At 47.0% G+C, this 17746-nt stretch overlaps 1 protein-coding gene across 1 annotated transcript; it reads left to right on the top strand.

The window, feature by feature from the left end:
* The first annotated feature begins 6613 nt into the window (after positions 1–6613).
* LOC119403172 (transmembrane protein 45B) lies at positions 6614–7363 on the top strand. Its single transcript, XM_037670118.1, has one exon. The coding sequence runs from the start codon at positions 6614–6616 to the stop codon at positions 7361–7363; it is 750 nt and encodes a 249-aa protein (XP_037526046.1).
* The last annotated feature ends 10383 nt before the right edge of the window (positions 7364–17746 follow it).

Genomic DNA, 17746 nt, shown 5'->3' with positions numbered 1-17746 from the left:
CAGACGCTCTAGGGGCCCCTCGGTTCCGTCACTTCCGCTTAACAAAAATGACGTCACGCACCCAATGTTGCCAATAATTTTGGGAAGCGAGGTGGGGAGAGTCGGGGCAATCAATAAAATTCATTTGCAGTGAATCTGCGTATGTCTCCAGCTTGTAATTTGGCATATATAACGGGAACGTGAAAAGGAACGTACCCAGCGAATTTTATTGAGATCCATGGACCTCGAAAAATCGCCGGAGTTGGCCTTTAAGGCGGCACCCGTTCGTCCCTCGTAGTCGTAGTAGTGGGTAACCAGTCGTAACGCTAGTACCAGATCTTGACCTCCAAGGTGGTGCCGGTGGGAGATTTTTCCTGTGCGTTGTTGAACAATAAAAAAATCACAGCATATCCACGGAGTGAATGATGATGAGTGGGCGAAGCTGCGGAGGTTCATCGGTAAACCGTGAATCTTCCGTGAATTCTGCCCAGTACATCATCACCGACGTGAGATCGGGCGCGTTTATACTAAAGGTTCGATGAGTTATGACGACTTGCAGCGCACTTTAATTTTACATGTACGCTGTGAATTTTCATTGTTTAGAAAACCATTGCTTAGAAAACATCTGGCGTCTTTCGTTAAGCAGCTGGCGTCTTTTCGTTTTGCTTTAGAAACATCTGGCGTTCTTTCGTTTTGCTTTTACAAAACATCTGGCGTCTTTTGTTGGTTTATTTCATCAATCAACGGCGTTTGAACAAAATTTTTATTGTTTAATCACGCACAGGAGAAATCTCACCAGGCACTACCTTGGAGGTAAAGAATGGCTGCTAATGGAATGAGAGACAGAAGAAGTCGGCTTTTAGCTAACGCTGCGAATTTTTTATTGTTCAACAACGCACAGGAAAAATCTCCCACCGACACCATCTTGCAGGTCAAAGCGTAAGACTGGTTACATACTATGCTACGAGGGACGAACGGGTGCCGCTATAAGGAGCTTCGCCCCTAAAAATTCGCAGCGTGCGCGTTAACTAAAAGCCGAATTCTTCTGTCTCTCATTCCCCATTAGCAGCCGTTCGCATGTTCCAGTAGGAAACGTTAGTAGAAGTAGAAGCGTAAGTGTTAGCTAAAAGCCGACTTCTTCTGTCTCTCATTCCCATTAGCAGCCATTGTTCACCTCCAAGGTAGTGCCTGGTGAGATTTCTCCTGTGCGTGATTAAACAAAAAAAATTTTGTTCAAAACGCCGTTGATTGATGAAATAAACCAACGAAAGACGCCAGATGTTTTCTAAAAGCAAAAGGAAAGAACGCCAGATGTTTTCTAAAGCAAAACGAAAAGACGCCAGCTGCTTAACGAAAGACGCCAGATGTTTTCTAAAGCAATGGTTTTCTAAACAATGAAAATTCACAGCGTACATGTAAAATTAAAGTGAGCTGCAAGTCGTCATAACTCATCGAACCTTTAGTATAAACGCGCCCGATCTCACGTCGGTGATGATGTACTGGGCAGAATTCACGGAAGATTCGCGGTTTACCGATGAACCTCCGCAGCTTCGCCCACTCATCATCATTCACTCCGTGGATATGCTGTGATTTTTTCTTTAACCCTTTGACATGCCATGTACACAATTGTGCGCGCCACTTGTTTTTGCCATTTGTAACGACTAGTTGCTAAGAGAGAGCAAAGCACATTCAGCTTTGGATGAAATGAGCCTCCTGCATAATAAATTTTATTGCGATAGCAATTATATGGACAGTCTCGGCTGGATTTTGCCGTCGCCGCCATCATGCACCGTATATGTATAATTATGTATATATATATATATAAAAGCCCCAAAGGAAGATAATTCAGAAAAAATGCTTCCGAAACGCGGAATCGAACCAGGGACCTCTCACTCCGCAGCGAGTGGCGCTAACCACTACGCCACGAAACGCACATCCTCCGCGTAGCTAACGGCGAGCGTTATATACACACCTACCGCTGGACGGACTCCGAGACGGCAGGCGATAATAACCGTTTCTTCATTACCAGCAAGATGGCGCTAGATGCGGGTCGCTCGCTCGCTTCTTCTTATATTTGCGCAGTCCCTTGGGCTCGAGTGACTTTCGTACGCTCCGTAACATGAGCGCGGACATCAAGGTGAAAGCTTGAAACATTCATCTTGCCCTCATCCTCTTGCCTTGCCTTGCCCTTCCGCTGTCTGCTCGCGCGGTTTTCTCGTGCTGAGGGGAAGAGGGATGTTTCACGCTTTCACCTTGATGTCCACGCTCATGTTACGGAGCGTACGAAAGTCACTCGAGCTCAAGGGACGCCGCTAAACGAACAAACAGAAGATGAGCGCGTACTATCAAATGTCACAGCTTGACACTTGAAGCACGCTAGTTTCCTTCGCTGCTTCGATCGGCCGCCTTTGCAACAAGAGCGCTGCTCAAACTGAGAGTATCCACTGGCGAGCCTCACTTCATATAACACTAATTTCTTTGCTATCGCATTCATTGCTTCGCCCTTGCGGCGAAACTGTGACTTTTTTTCATATAACTTCATTCTGGAGTGCATTGTAACAAAACCGCCATTTGGGCTAGTTGGTATCGATTCATCTTGAGATTAAAGAAGGGGAGGCGCAAAATAAAACAGGTACTCTAGGTGGAGTGCACTGTTGTATATGATCAGACTGCTGAAGGCACTACACTGTTCGACGAGTCGTTCGACGTGCCCCTTCCCGCGAGCCACATCAAAAGTCTTTTTCTTTGCTCCAAATGGACATAGCCGAAAACGAATTTGCCCTATATTTCTGGCGTAAGATTTCATTCTTTCAATGGAAAAAAGGATCACGAATCCACAATAAATAGACATTTAATTACGACTGAATTAGAATTAATTACTACAACACACATAGATCGCATCATGACATTGGTTTTGTTGCAATAGAATATCGCGTGCCTTGAAATAACGTTGTATCGATTTGACGCATTTGCAGACAGTTCTTCATAGGTGGCGTCTGAAATGGTTAACGCTGGCCAGCCTCTTTGTATTCCTCGCCGAAGCAGTTTTAGAGCGCCTATTTCTTGGTTCTTGTTTACATTAATAAGCAATTCACTATCCAAGATGTTCTATGGCTGTTTTTTACGCGACAGCAGGGTAATCCTTTCGACACTGAGCTGCCGGCAGTACTGAGATAAGTGCTTCCACACAGCGAATTTCTTCACATTCTGTGAAGGCGATGTACGAAGACTGGAAGCCGTGCACGACAGCTGTAGTAATGACTGTACTTTGCAATAACATAGTCATTATTAGAGGCCGGATTTTTAGACATTAAAAAAGCGCGTTTTAGGCGCCAGTAATAGGCGGGCCAAATTGCGTTTTAGGCTTCTAATATTGTAAAAATAGGCGCAATAAAATTTAAATAAATGCAAATAATTTCAAAGAAAGACGTGCGTGACCTCTATGTGCGACAGGAAAACAAAAAATATTGTTTAAAATGGCACACAGATGCCAACAGCTGAACACAGGGGCGTAGGCAGAAATTATTTGCAGGGGGGGGGGTGTCACTTCCCTGACCTGAAGGGAGCCGGGCAGGCAGATGTGGTCGAGTGCCATTTTGTGCTCTGTATGCCATGACAAAAACATTTGGGAGGGGGGGGGGCACGGGCCCGGTGTGCCACCCCATGGCTACGCCACTGGCTGAACATCGCCGGGCAATTGTCACTTGTCTCGCACTGCTCGTAGAACACGGTCTGTCCGCTCATTCATTAGCATGGTGAGCCAAGTGACCACTGTCGAATCGACACACTCCTAGGTGTCTCTTTTCGGCATAACTGATGCATGAGCGCTAGCGCCATGACAGAGCGCCGGCGTATACTAGCCGGCACGCCCCACTTCACTGCTGCTCGCGGTTATTTCGGGGGGTTGGTTTAACTGGAGGACTAGGTTGAAGCCCATAAAGTTCCGAACAGTAAGTTGCACGGCAACATGAATAATGGTCTCAAACTGCACCCGGAAGCAAAACTTGAAGCTCAATAGTGTTAATATAGGCGCCAATTATGACAATAGGCATTTATAGGTATTTGTAGGAATTTAGGCACAAGCGCCAAAGTATGCATTTATAGGCACTATAAGAACACTATGCACGCCCTTTTTAACGTCTAATTCATGCTCATATATGAAAGTGGCGCGATAAGAGTGCAAGAAACAAAAATGGTAGTGGCTTAGCTCGGCTATGCCAGGATATACGTAGCGCTGCTAAGGTTCAGCTGATTATTTTTTGCTCTCTTGGTTGTCTAGCATTAGCTTGATTATCATGCTTACTGCTGCTTCAATGACACACACATGGTATACGCATTATGTTACACATGTATATTTATTTTTTGCTCAACGCCATTTTTCTATTGCCACAAAGATGGCTCGGTGGTCAGTGTAGTAACACGCTGCCGTCTCTATGGCCCCAACGCCCAGCGCAGCGTCAGACGGCCACTGCGCAACGGAGGCGCACAGCTGGGCGCGCGCCGGCGCCAGTATGTCTGCCGGTCTGCCGCGGCAATGATGTCACTCCTCTGGAATGCCCACATCGGCGAGGCGCGCGCGGCGGCTCCGCTGCGCCAGCTGTGCGCCGTGTGACGTCACTGCTCCTCGCGCAAGCGCATAACGGCTTTTGTACACTCCCGCGAAACCGCTCCGACTCGGCCAGTGTAGCTAACGCTGCGAAAAAAAATTAGGGCAGCTTCGCAGGAGTGGTGCCAAGCCTGAAGGAACTGTGGAGCTGGACAGCTTTCTTTTCCTTTTTTCTCTCTTTACTTCTATTTATTTCTATTTATCTTCCTATTCTTTCCCATTCTTTCACGCTTTTTCTATTTCTCGCTTGCTTCCTCGTTTTTATTTATTTTTATATGTGGTTTCCCCTGCATTACGCCAAGCGGCGACAGCATACGACAGCCCGGGCCCTTAAAGAGCTCCGCACTTAATATCATCATCCAAGCGCTCGAAGAACAAGAGGACGGAGACTTCTGTCAGATAGATAGATAGATAGATAGATAGATAGATAGATAGATAGATAGATAGATAGATAGATAGATAGATAGATAGATAGATAGATAGATAGATAGATAGATAGATAGATAGATAGAAACGCTCAAAGTGCCTTTGGTTCGCTAAGAAATGCTTCGCATTTAATAACACTTCATAGTATAGGCTTATGCCACAGGAGCGAAGAGACGGCTGAACCAGAACCGACGCCAGCAGGGAACGCGAGCCGTGGCTTCACAAGCCACAGCCAAGCGCCGTCTTTATCTTCCTCTCTTGCGGTCGCGCGCTCTCAAGTTTGCCCGCCGCCCTAACGAGGGCGCTACAATAGTAAACCATTTAGCCCTAGACCAGGGGTCTCAAGTTTACCTCAGCTAGCAGGCCGCAGCCACAAAATTCAATCCCGAAAGGGCCGGGAGAGTGAAGGTTGAAGCGGGGGGCGGGGGAGGGGGGTGAGGGACGGTTGGGCAAAATGTCACCCAACGCTGACATTTGGAAGAACGCATTTCCCATATCTCATATATGGATCATTTCTGAAGGCGACAGGATTCAAACCTGGATGATTCAAACCTGGACCCCGATTGTAAAATATAGAGATTTTGCTCCGCGATTTCGTTTCGACACATGACCGCACGCGGTGCCTCACGAAAAACAATAATGCTTGAGACCAGTCCCGTTCCGGCAGCTTACCCGAACAATGTGTTATTAGATGTGAAGCATCTTATAGCGGAGTTCAATCCGGTGGTGTGCGGCGTGACCACCCATACGCGCATGCGCAAGCCGTCTCCACACACCTCCTCTCCATCTCCACTCCCCCTCTCCCATCCCCTCTCCACCTCCCATTTCCCCTCCTCTCTCCTCTTTTCCTTTCTCCCCTCCCTCTCTCCCCTATCCCCTCCCCACCTCCCCAACCCCTCTCCCCTTCTCCCCTTTCCCTCCCCACCCCTCTACCAATTCACCGCCCCTCTCCCCTGTCCCTCTCTCCCCTCCCCCTTTCTCCCCTCTCCCTTCCCCTCCCGTTCTCCACTTCCCCTCTCCCTTTTGCCTCTCTATCCTCCCCTCTCCACTCCCCCTCTGAAACGCGGGCTCTACATGCCAAAGCGCTGCTTCGCATCGCCTCAGGTCCCCTTTAGCGGGAGATGGTGTGATTTTTTACTGCAATAGGCGAGTAAATAATGCGAGTACCATTTCACAAAGTCACAAACGCTTTATTCCTTGTGAAGCCGCGGGCCTCTAGCGAAACCGCCACGGGCCGCGTGTTTGAGACCCCTGCCCTAGATGATGTCATGTTGTCTTCCACCCTGATACTTCTTCGAGACATCATAAACATTTAGCGCGCAACGCTTTGTTCAGCTTTCTATGCCTCTCCTTCTCCTTGAACTGCCTGCTGCTTAAACAGATGCAATTATACAGCTTCCTCATTGAGTCAGAATCGCTGACTACAAAGCGCCGATGTTCATGCTTGCATTTCTTCCGTTCATTTGCAGGACAAGTGACAATTAGGAGTTGTCCTCGACGTCAGCACCCTCTACTGGTCCGTCACATACCATGAACAAATTCCAGGGCCACGCAGTGACCGGAACTTTCTTCTTCCTTTTCGGAACGTGGTGGACCTTCGCGATGTGGCTCAATTACGTTCGCAAAATGGAGAACAAGCAGCGTTACCTAAGCCGCTGTTCGTACGCGGTGCCCGGCCTGCCCAGAAAATTGAGCATCGAGGGCATCGTCAAGATCATCGGCGCTTCCGTGTGCCTTGCCAGCGATCTTTCCCATATATTCAGAATCGACCACTCCCTGAACGCAGAGAGCGTCCAGCACAATTCTATGTACGCGTTCTTCCTGCCTCAACGTGTAGTGGACGTCATGTACAACGCCGGGTTCCCGTTACCTCCGCACGCCGACTACGTGGCATTGCTGCTCACCATCACCTCCGAAGGCCTCATGTTCCACTTGCACCTGCAAGGTAAACCTCTCCTCAACGTCATGATCCATACGCTCTTGGTTTACACATCAGTTGCTCTGGTGGTCTCCATCGTAGCCGAGATGTGTCGGCCCCGAAGCATTCTGGCGTCCCTGGGTAGAGCTTACGTTTGCGTACTGCATGGGACGTGGCTATTGCAGATCGGCTTCATCCTCTACAATCCGCTGCCTGGATACAAACCCTGGGACGTTGACAGCCACATGGACTTGATGTTGGCCGCAAGCGTATTCGCGTGGCACATGATGGCTGTGCTGGTCTACGTTGGCGTGCTGGGCGCTGTGGCCTGGGCGGTGAACCGAACGTGCGGCAGGTTCTGCAATGACGTCGTCTCCGTGGATGCGGAGGAGGTCGGTGACCTTCGTGAAGCACTTTTAAAGCATGGCATATGAAATGACGGGAAGGTTATCCTCAAGGTGCTTGTTGGCGACTCGGTGGACGACGATGAACTTTATCGTTGCTAGAGAAAGAGACAAACTTTGTTTAAGTGTCCTTGCTGGGGTCAAGGGTGGCGGGGCGCCTGGAGACGAGGCCCTCCGTAACCCCCCTTCCTCAGGTGGTTGCCAGGCTTTCATTTCCGTCGGCATATTCGGCCAGCCGGACGGCCCACAGCTGGTCCTCCGGGCACGTGCTGAGCGGCATAGCCTTGCACTGTTCAACCGTGGTGATTTTAAATTTAGGGTTTGTGCTGTGTTTTATTGTGTGAGTAGCTAGCTGCGGGACAGCCCCGTATGATATTGTCAAGCTCGGTGTGAGGCGCACCGCACGCCTTGCATTGTGGCGTGTGGACGGCGGGGTAAATCCGGCTCTATAGCGAAGGACAGGTGAAAGTGCGTGTCTGTAATAGACGCCAGCTGATGCATCGTTGCTTATTGAAGGATTTGTCTGGTAAGTGATAACAGCAGTGAAGGCAATGCCTTCCCCTTAGGCTTCTGCAAACAGTGTGAGAAAGCGATTGAGATTTGCCATTCTGGGTTTTCATTCCGAGACGATCACTCTCGGCGACACCTTCACTTTCCAGAGTTTCTGTCGGATTAGACCCAGGCATGTCGTCGTCTACGAAGTACAACGTTTCTGGCCGCCCGTGTTGGTAGTTTCCAGAGTCCAAACCGCTGTGTCCTACAGATGGTGGGATGCATCGGGCAATATATTCTCGCGAAATCTCGCGGGAGTAAAGGTTGTCGCCGAAAGTTTACATTCAGGAATACGGCTTCTGAGTCTTATGTAAATCAGGAGCGGGTGTCAGGAGCGGTAACTTCCCAGCACAGAACTGATTTAACATCCAGTAATGACAGCAGAGAAGAAGGGACCGCTCAAGTTTTCAGATGATGGGTCTCTGGACCAAAACGTTTGTACTATTGACTATTTCCTAAGAGTGAAGCTGTGTATGACTAGGCTACCATGTATTTTTCCTGTCCGTCAACAAAAACGTACATCTCACATATATTGGGCAAACTCAAACATTCTACACTGGTCACGAATAGATTTGACTCTGGCTAAGAACATGTCCAAGGTTGTACGGGAGCAGATCGGTGTGTACTATGGCAACCACAAGGCCATCGCCACCACTATCACGACCAAAATAGATTGACTCACCGATCAAGGCAATTAATGACCACTGAGCACAATGAAAGTCTGTGCGTAGCTTTCGTCGCGATGACCACCGCTGAAGACAATGAAAGAGCTCGTTTTTTTTTCAAATTTTTGTGTCACATTTGTGTCGTGTGCTCAACCGCTTCTCTGGTTGTCCACCTCCACAGAGTGGAATCACCCACAATATCTTGCCCCTATCTTTGTTGCCACTTTATATCATGGTGGAATATTATCGCTCGTCAAGTACAAACACTGGCGGATTTCTGCGCAACGCCACCTTGAAATTGAGATTGCGTCGTTTTGTTTACGGGTCTTGTCGACCACGTGACAGCAATGCCTTCACGGAGCAGAGAATGCGACATAAGAGAACTTTTTGTCGCGGTGAGTTGGTATACGTTGCGCCTTAAAGCAAGTGTGAGCAGAGAATGCGAAGCAGCCTTTTTGTAGATAGCAGAGGCCAGAGCTCGAAAGTTTAGTAATGACATGAGCGTGTCTATAATACTATGTTGCTATACTGTATAGAAAAGGCAACGAACCACTTATGGTAGTCTTTTACACATCACAAGTTCTCTCTTGCATGGTGGGCTTTTAGAGTTAAAATAGGAAATGTTACTTTGTTAAACATTGCATGCTAATTAGATTCATTCTTGTTTCATAGCTGAAACATTTTTTACGGAAGCGCTTCTCAGTTATTGCTTCAACTTTGCTTAAATTACGTCATGTATTGCGTCGTAACGTTTTCAGTTTCATGCGTCTTATACTTTGCACAAAATGATATATACTGCCATGTATTTGCATGATGTTCTTGTTTTGATTTGTTTGCTTTTTGTTTTTCTGTTGTATTGTTTCTCCCGGCTATTCTGTGATATTTGCTTGCGAATGGTCTTTTTTTTACTTCACGCTGTAACTTGCATTTACTATACGTATGTTTATTATTAGTTGTTCCCCCTGACAGTTTCATAGGAATGGCGCCTACGGATGTAATAAACCTCACAAGTAATGCACTAAGAATGTGCTTGTGTCGTTCATTGCTTGCGCTTGTTCCTTAAGTGGTGCGCCAATAGTAGGGGTGTGCGAATATCAAATTTTTCGAATACGAATCGAATACGAATATCCACCTTCGAATATCGAATCGAATATCGAATATCAAAGGAATAATGCCTCCACAGTAACGATATTTTATTTAACATGTAGCTATTTAAAAAAAAACATTAACAGCCTGACTGGCAACACAACATACACTGCTATCTCCAGAACACAATGTCCAGGCTAGCACAATGCACATCACAACACAAGCAAATATCACGGCACAATGAAAGTAATGACTACATGTTATCATGAAGAAATATGAGTTGCTCCACATGATCAGGCAGCAGGCGCTACCTTGTAACAGAGACAACCCCCCACCCACCCCCTGCCACTGAAAAGGCAGGCTCGCTTGGAACAGAAGTGGCTGGTATAGGGAGGTACATGGGGCAAAGCTTTGCCAGACTGGGGTATCTGAAGGTGCCTACAGTCCGCCACCAGTCACATGGGTCACTGTCTTTCTTCAGAAGTGGTTCCCGCATAGTGAACGAGTGGTAGTGCTGCACGTTACGGCCGCATAATATTGAAAATGTACGGTTACATGATCGCCAACAGCGCTGCACGTCGGAGATGCATCAGCAATAAATCATACGTATTGGGGCGCTCGTAGCAGGCAGATATCGTGCCTCCGTGTACTTACGATGTTTATCGCTTCCTCTCAGCAACGTTTTTAGCGATACGAACGCAGCAGAATAGTGGAAGACGAGTTATTTTATGGCATGATAATCGAATCGCATATTCGAATTTTTCGAATATTCGAAGTTATCGAATATTCGGACAACTTTTCGAATACACGATTTTCGAATCGAATACGAATATTTCGAATGTAATATCGACGAATATTCGAAACTTCGAATATTCGCACACCCCTAGCCAATAGCCTTACCATGAATTGTTGATTAGCCCAAACTGGCACCCTTCTAAATCTGAACAGAACAAGCGGAATATACGATAGCACTTGTCTCGTCTTGATCTTGTCCCTGGTCTTTTTTTGCATTACAATGAACTGCAAACCCGGCTAAACCTTCTCCCATCTGAAGTGTATAAAGTGCAAGTTTTTATTTCTTCTCACTCCGCAAACCAAATTAAGCCAAATATTCAGTCAGTCACCTAAATACAACTCCAGCCATTTGAAGGAAATTAAGATTGATTTATGGACTGACTGATCTCTACATAAATCTTTAGTGGCAGTTATTTCTGCTTTGTTTTGGGAACAAGGGAACAAGGCATGGGAGTGGGAGATGTAACTGCTGTCGTGAGTAATGAGTAATGACTCTTTCCAACGCAAAATATAACGTTCTTCGTTGCTTTTGCAGTGCTTCGTTTTCGGCTCTTTCTCTTTAACTCGGCGTACCCGATAAAAGGGAAATATGAATGAGCCCCGCCAACACACGATCTATATCACGACCTGTTTACTCCGGAGTGTCCGAGTAACGATTGTGCACCGCACAGATGATGCCCCCGTCTGCGCGCCTCTATAATGCATGCTCGAAACAAGCACGCTCCGGGTCAGGGCTCTTCGAGTGCGCCGCGGGTCTGTCGTGTACGTACTGCGTGACCCACTTAATGCGACGCATGCATAGACGAGCCGCACCTCAGTCGCGGTTCGACACTGTTCGCGTGCGGGCCTATACCGAACGTTTCAGCGAAAGAAGTGTGGTGGCATTGGTGCATCGTTGACTTCGTGACGAAGTGTTTCGAAAGTTTGGTTTCGCGGAACAGTGGGCTTACATCGTTCCAAACATGTGCCGGAAACCGCGTGGATGCTGAAGCCTACCGGGATATGTCGTGAGCGTAAGAAGGCTTCCTGCAATTGTTTAGCACTCCGGATAATTCGCAATCGTGCATGGTTGAAGGATATCGTTTGGCATTGGTTTGTCGTTAGCCCTATAGACCGCGCACTTTTACTCTTGTGCCCACGTTCATAGCAGGTCTATAGAATCCTTGGCCCCAGATATCAGCTGTTTGTGGGGACAGTGCAGGTACTGTGGGTATGGTTATGTTACAGCTAAGAGATAGCCAACACTGGTGGCAGGCATGCCATAAGGACGAGCTGTAGAAGGTCACCTGATCCCAGTCCCCTTTAAATTGTAATTTATAAAATCGCAGTGGTTCATCCGTCAGGGGACTTACACTACGGATTGGAAGTTAATCGATCATTGTGTCACATCGCGATCTGGATTTAAAACTTTCGACATGTGCAATCATACACAAAGGCAGTTTTCTATACAGTAAGGTCCTGGTCGCACACTGGCGTCGCGTGCCATAATGAACATAAAGTCTTGCTCTGAGCCTTGTTGAAGGCTGGCTTTATCAATTGAGCAGCGGATAATGTACACAGAGAACAGGTCTTGACAGCAGAAAAGCAAATCATAGAAGCAGCGATATTACATTTCGGGGTACTGTTGCAAACGATGGTGGGGTGTGAATTAAAACTGGAGGTTCAATAAAGTGAGCCTGCTTCCAAAACACGTAATTTGAGGAGTGGCATAAAATCCGTACAGACACAGGCCGGACCACAAAAACGAAATACCTTCTTATGCTGGTCAGATGTTTGTGCTAAACAACTTAATTGCTCTTATATCTATTTCGCTTTTAACCCGCGGGACTATTTCATTTGCCCTCGTGAAGCTTTGCTAAGTGTGCATAAAATACATAAGATGTTAAATTACGACACGATAAAGTACTGTGTGAGCTGACAACCGACAAAATAAAACTAACGATGCGATCGAAGAACCATTCCGTGGCGCGAGAAAAGTATCTTCCAAGACTCGGAATACAATTTTTCCGAATTTCCTTGTCCTTGTCTAGTTTATTTTCAGCATTAAAATTAAGTGGCCGTAAAATACAGCAAGCGTGAGGTCACAACATAGCACCAAACACGCCTAACCTTTATCAGTTTGCCAACACAGGAGAAAAAGATGCCGCTAAGTTCCCAAAATAGCGTGCGACAGCCGCTCCAGCGATGGCGCGTATAGAGATGTGCGAGCTCGCGGTGAATCACAAATGTGGCGTCCTCCAGGCGCCACTTCAACTTCATCAGACCAGGGTAACCGTCATTTCTCCTAGGGTGCTATGCAGGATGGCCCGAGATTGTCGAAACTCGGAATCTTTCCGAGCTCTGGCGTCACCCCCTTTTGAACGAGTTAACAGTACGAAAAGGACAAATCCATCTCAGCGCGCGCTGCGTTCCATTGGTTACGACGGAACGCGGCATCACGTCATGGGCGGTCGACAAAGATGGGTGGTGTCTTCAAACCAAAGGCATCTTCTTTCATTTGTTTGTCGTTCCACCGAGTGCAGAAATGCACCCATGCAAGAAAAGTGTCAGAAACATTTACTAACGATATTTTTAGAGGTAGGGCTGTTTAAATTCATTTTCAAGCGTTTAATCTATGCACTAAGCATCCTTTAGAATAATTAGCACCGTGGCCTCTGAGATCAGTTCCGGCTGAGCACCTTCTTTACAAGACCGCGGCCTGAGCTAATCGCCGAGGCCACGTGTATAATTGTCATGGTCGACCTGTACATTGTAGCGCGTTGCTCGGCCGACGCGCGCCCTCTTCATCCGCTTTTTCATCGTCTGCTCGCTCCCCAAGCACGTGCACCCCGCTGATTAGCTAATTGGCTGAGCGGTATACCTAGCTAATTAAGTCAGCACACGCTATGACAAGCTAATTAAGCGAGGTCATGCTAAGACCGAGCTAATAAGGCCACACCTTACTAAGACCATGCTAATGAAGCCGTGTAAAGACAAGACCGAGCTAATGAAGACTGTGCTACTTAACACTACGCTAATTAAAACCAAGCTAATGAGGGCCTTTCTCACTAAGACAATGGTAATTATGACCGTGATTATTAGGATTATGATAATTAGTACCGTACAAATTAGGGTCTTCTTAATTAAACCTCATTAATTGATGTCGTGTTAATTAAACCATCGCCAGTTAAGACATAACTATTCAATTTCATGTTTATAACATCTAACTCATCCAAATTGAGATCGAACTGACGTGGTCTTCACTCCGAAGCAGACCGAGCCGAGTGAGTAGAGGAGCCACGTAAAAGCTAGAAGAAGCAAGGTGATCACAAGTTCCTCTGATGGCTCCAGGATTGCACAAGTATTGCAAACTGACCGAATTATTTTACGCAAAGAAGCTGCTGCTTAGCGTCCACTACATGAAACGCTTGACAGCACACTGGCACTACGGCAGTCCCGAGCTGAACTGGGACCTTCTCAGTATCAACGAGTTCGTACCCGAGTTCACCCGTCAATCAGTGTGATTGACAGACGCCCGCGGTGAAGATCGGGTCCGCCCAACGCGATTGCTCTGCCGAGGAGCAGTGCTCACGCCGAACGCCAGCGAGCGGCACGATTCATCTAGGGCTTAATCGCGCAGACTATGCAGACACGCACGAAGAACTAAAAATTATATCATCACCTGACTACGATGCTTTGCATGCAATTTCACCGCGCCCACGACGTAGCACTCACAGCCATGAAGCAGCGCCCCTGGTGGTATTTGTGGTGAGAATATTACTATTTATTCGGTTCCTGGGGAGATTGTTTCTACCGATTCGTTACCCCAGAAAAATCTTCACACGTGAAATGTAAGTAGAGTAACCAGTCCCGTTATTTATCTGTAATATTCCACAGAAGCGAAATGAGCCGCACGGGTGTGCTGCGTGTACGTGTCATTGCGCACGCCTTTGTTGCCTTCGAGAGAGAAAATTTCTATGCTGCAGGTGGAACGAAAGAACTTCCCTGAAAGAGGACAAACGCACACGAACACAGTTTCCTATATACGAACATGCCTGTGGGAGGCGCGATGTCAGTTGGCAAGTTGGCGAAAGATCGCGCGAAAATCACGCTGACGTCGCTGCATTGTTGAAATGTTGACTGAGTGGTGGTGCCGGACGCGTTTCCGCACACCGATGTTCCTTTGAAAACCGCCGCAAACGCCGCACGATGCGGTCTGGCCATGCTCGTTCTTGTAGCCGTTTTTATGAACGCTGCTATCGGGCGCTCCGCACAGTCTCCTGTCATGACCGCCGTAGTGCGAGCTCGGAACAAACTCGTCTTCTCGAGAAGCTCGGGCCATGCTGCATAGCACCCCTAGGCGTTGCACCGTTGCACCTGGTTGCACAGCTTGAGGTGAATGCCGGGAAGAGCATTTGAATGTGAGGCGGCTGGTGTGGTTTTTGAAGTCGCGCTTGGGCTGCTCTTTGTTTCGTCGATTTAACCAGGTTTACGCTTGCGCGCTTCGTTGACGTGTGCGGTCTAATCGTGTTTTGTATGCGAGTGGCGTGTAACTGGTGGTACAGCAAGCAAGGACGCTCGTAAACGTGCGCGATCCACCGCGAATGAACCCGAAGCAATGCGAGAGAGACGTTCAGTGCTCTGCGCAGCGGTTGCAACGAGCTGCATTGCTGATTCTCGCTTGTCTGAGACTGACAATTGTCGAACGTGTTCCTACGTTGTTACGTTGCCCGAAGACCGTAATAGATATATCTACAGGTAAGCAATATTCTCTCTTCAGTACGTTATTTTGCTTGTGCATATTTTATTTCGCGTGTTTACCTGAATTCGTGCTCCTGCTTACGCTACTGTGAGAGATTTGTCGTGTCAGAAAAATAAATCACGTCATGCTTTTATGCAATGCATTGCTATCGGCAGTGCATTAGACTTTACAAGCTGGGTGTTTGGGCGTATATTATCAAACATCCGACTAAGATCATTTGTTATCATACACTTTTATGTGAGAAGCGATGAAGGAAAGAAGTTTAACCTTCTTGCTGTCGCCGTTTTGGTACCTTCAAAATGCTCGATGAAGGCTGCTGCAATCATGGTGTGAAATACCGTAGGCGGCATAAACAAGCGCCCCAGATCACGGTTGCTCCGACGAACTCTGAGTGCGCCGTAACTCTCTTCTCTTCATGGCAGTCTGGACTGTTTGTCATGTTCTTGTCACCGGTACATGATATTTCGTGGCGTCTATACGCAACGTGTCGGCTAATTCAACTTCCCGCCATGCTTTAATCTCAGCTGCGATAGTTTAAAGTGCTAGGTGAGGGTATGGTTGTCACCACTGGCATTCACTTCGGTAGCGCAAAAAAGTTAAAGACACAATAAAAAAGAAGAGCCCCCCCCCTCTAGTGTGATGTCGCGCGTTCGCACCTGTCCAACGGGTTGTTGTATGCTTCCTTGCAGTGAAGTCAGTTTATGTCTAGCGCCCGTTCTGTCTGCGTGTCCTCTCTTGTGTCTGTGTCTAATTTTTTCGCGCTACACCAATATGAATGAATACGAAAGACGATGAAATGGCGTTAAAAGTGCGTTTCAAGTGTCTCAAAGGGAATCTCAGCATGGTTTCGTGTGTTGCTGAAGGTAGAAAACCCGAGGCACTGCGCCGACCAAAGCAAAATTTAGTACACATACAAACGACGTTTATGACGTGAACAAAGGAAATGTTAAATCCAGTGCTTTGGCTGAGCACGTTTCAGGGGGAACACAATCGACTGGGGGAAGGCACGTGTTTGTGCTAGAGAAAAATGATGGTCATGACGTCTTTGTCTCGAGTCGCTCTTCATACACCACTCCGCGCACTCTCAACACGAGCGATGGCAATCTACCTTGCCATCGCGCTGCCCGAGCGAGAACAATGCTCCCGTGTGGGAGCAGAAGCGTCCTTTTTTTTTTCTTGTGTGTGTGTGTGTGTTGTGTGTGTGTGTGTGTGGTGTGTGTGTTTTTGTGTGTGTGTGTGTGTGTGTGTGTGTGTTACATTCTTGCTTTGGTTGCCTCGGGTTTTCTACCTTCACCATATATAACCCGACCAGACGATCTTCGGTCAAACTTTACACTTCTTCTGTATTTGATGTTAACTTCAAACCCAGATTACCTGAATTCATGCTCAAGCTTACGCTAATGTAAGAGGTGGTCGTGTCAGAAAAATAAATTGTCATGCTTTTATGCAACGCATTCTTGTCAGCAGTATTTGCTCTGCGTCGCTAGATTACGTCTAACTGCGTCGCTATGGAACGGGCCAGCTGAGAATGATGTGTTGCGCAATAAGCGATACTCTGTGGCTTAACGATTTTTCAGATAGCAAGAATGCCAGCAATCGTGCAAAGTAGGGGTCCAAAGGGGGACATGGTCAGTGTGATTCGTGCGGCTTTCGACGGTCTTATTCTTTGGCGATAAGAATTTGTTCTCTGGCATTAAAGGACACTAAATAGAAACATTGAATCGGTTTAGATAGATAACTTGTGCTCTGAGAACTCTAATGTCATTAATTCCACCATCATAGGTTTATTAATAGAGGAGAAAATCAAGATCAAAGTTTCATTGCTGATTTCTCGCCTAAATTTCCGCGCATGACGTCACGGATTTTAAAGTGTATTTATCGTATTTTGGCGCCATTGCCTTAACAAAATTCCCCCAAACTTGGCATGTTATCTATGACCTCCTCAGAGGACATTGTACTTCATGTTTACCGATTAGGAACTACGTAGTCCCTAGTAGGCGCCGTCAAAAGATGTGACGTCACGGCGAATGGTGCGGAAACTTCAAGGTGGCGTCGCCACCCCTTTTGTTTTTTCGTGTTTTCTCGCTTGCTAAGCGTCTTCTCGCAGCATGCGTGTGTTTTCGGTATCGGGAAAAGTACTTTACTAATATGAAAAAAATCGTTTTGCTCTTTAGTGTCCCTTTAGATAACTTTTTTTTTCTTCGTGTGTTTCTAGGATGAAAGCTACGCGTCATTGTGGTTAGAACCTATGAACTGGTATACATGTTATGTAACTGTCAAAGCCGGAATGTTTAAAAGTATGTAGACAGCACAAATGATTTTCTTTTTTCACCATATTTAGTGCTTTGCGTTGAAACTGTTCACATCATACATCCCGCCCAAGGCATGCTGTGAGGATCTCCTATCAGGCAGCTTGGAAGCTTGGAGACGCGATGTGCCTTACATTCGGTGCAGCCGAGGTTATGAGCTGCCAAGTGGAGTATACCCCTCGAAGAAAACGATTAGGTACGAATATATTCAACTCCACGTGAATGCTTGGTCAGTGCAAATGTTAATTTGTAACATTTCGTTTCT

Source organism: Rhipicephalus sanguineus, chromosome 8 (genome assembly GCF_013339695.2).
Source record: "Rhipicephalus sanguineus isolate Rsan-2018 chromosome 8, BIME_Rsan_1.4, whole genome shotgun sequence".
Classification (NCBI taxonomy): Eukaryota; Metazoa; Arthropoda; class Arachnida; order Ixodida; family Ixodidae; genus Rhipicephalus; species Rhipicephalus sanguineus.
The sequence above is the reverse complement of the archived record's forward strand: the minus strand, read 5'-3'. Positions and strand labels throughout refer to the sequence as shown.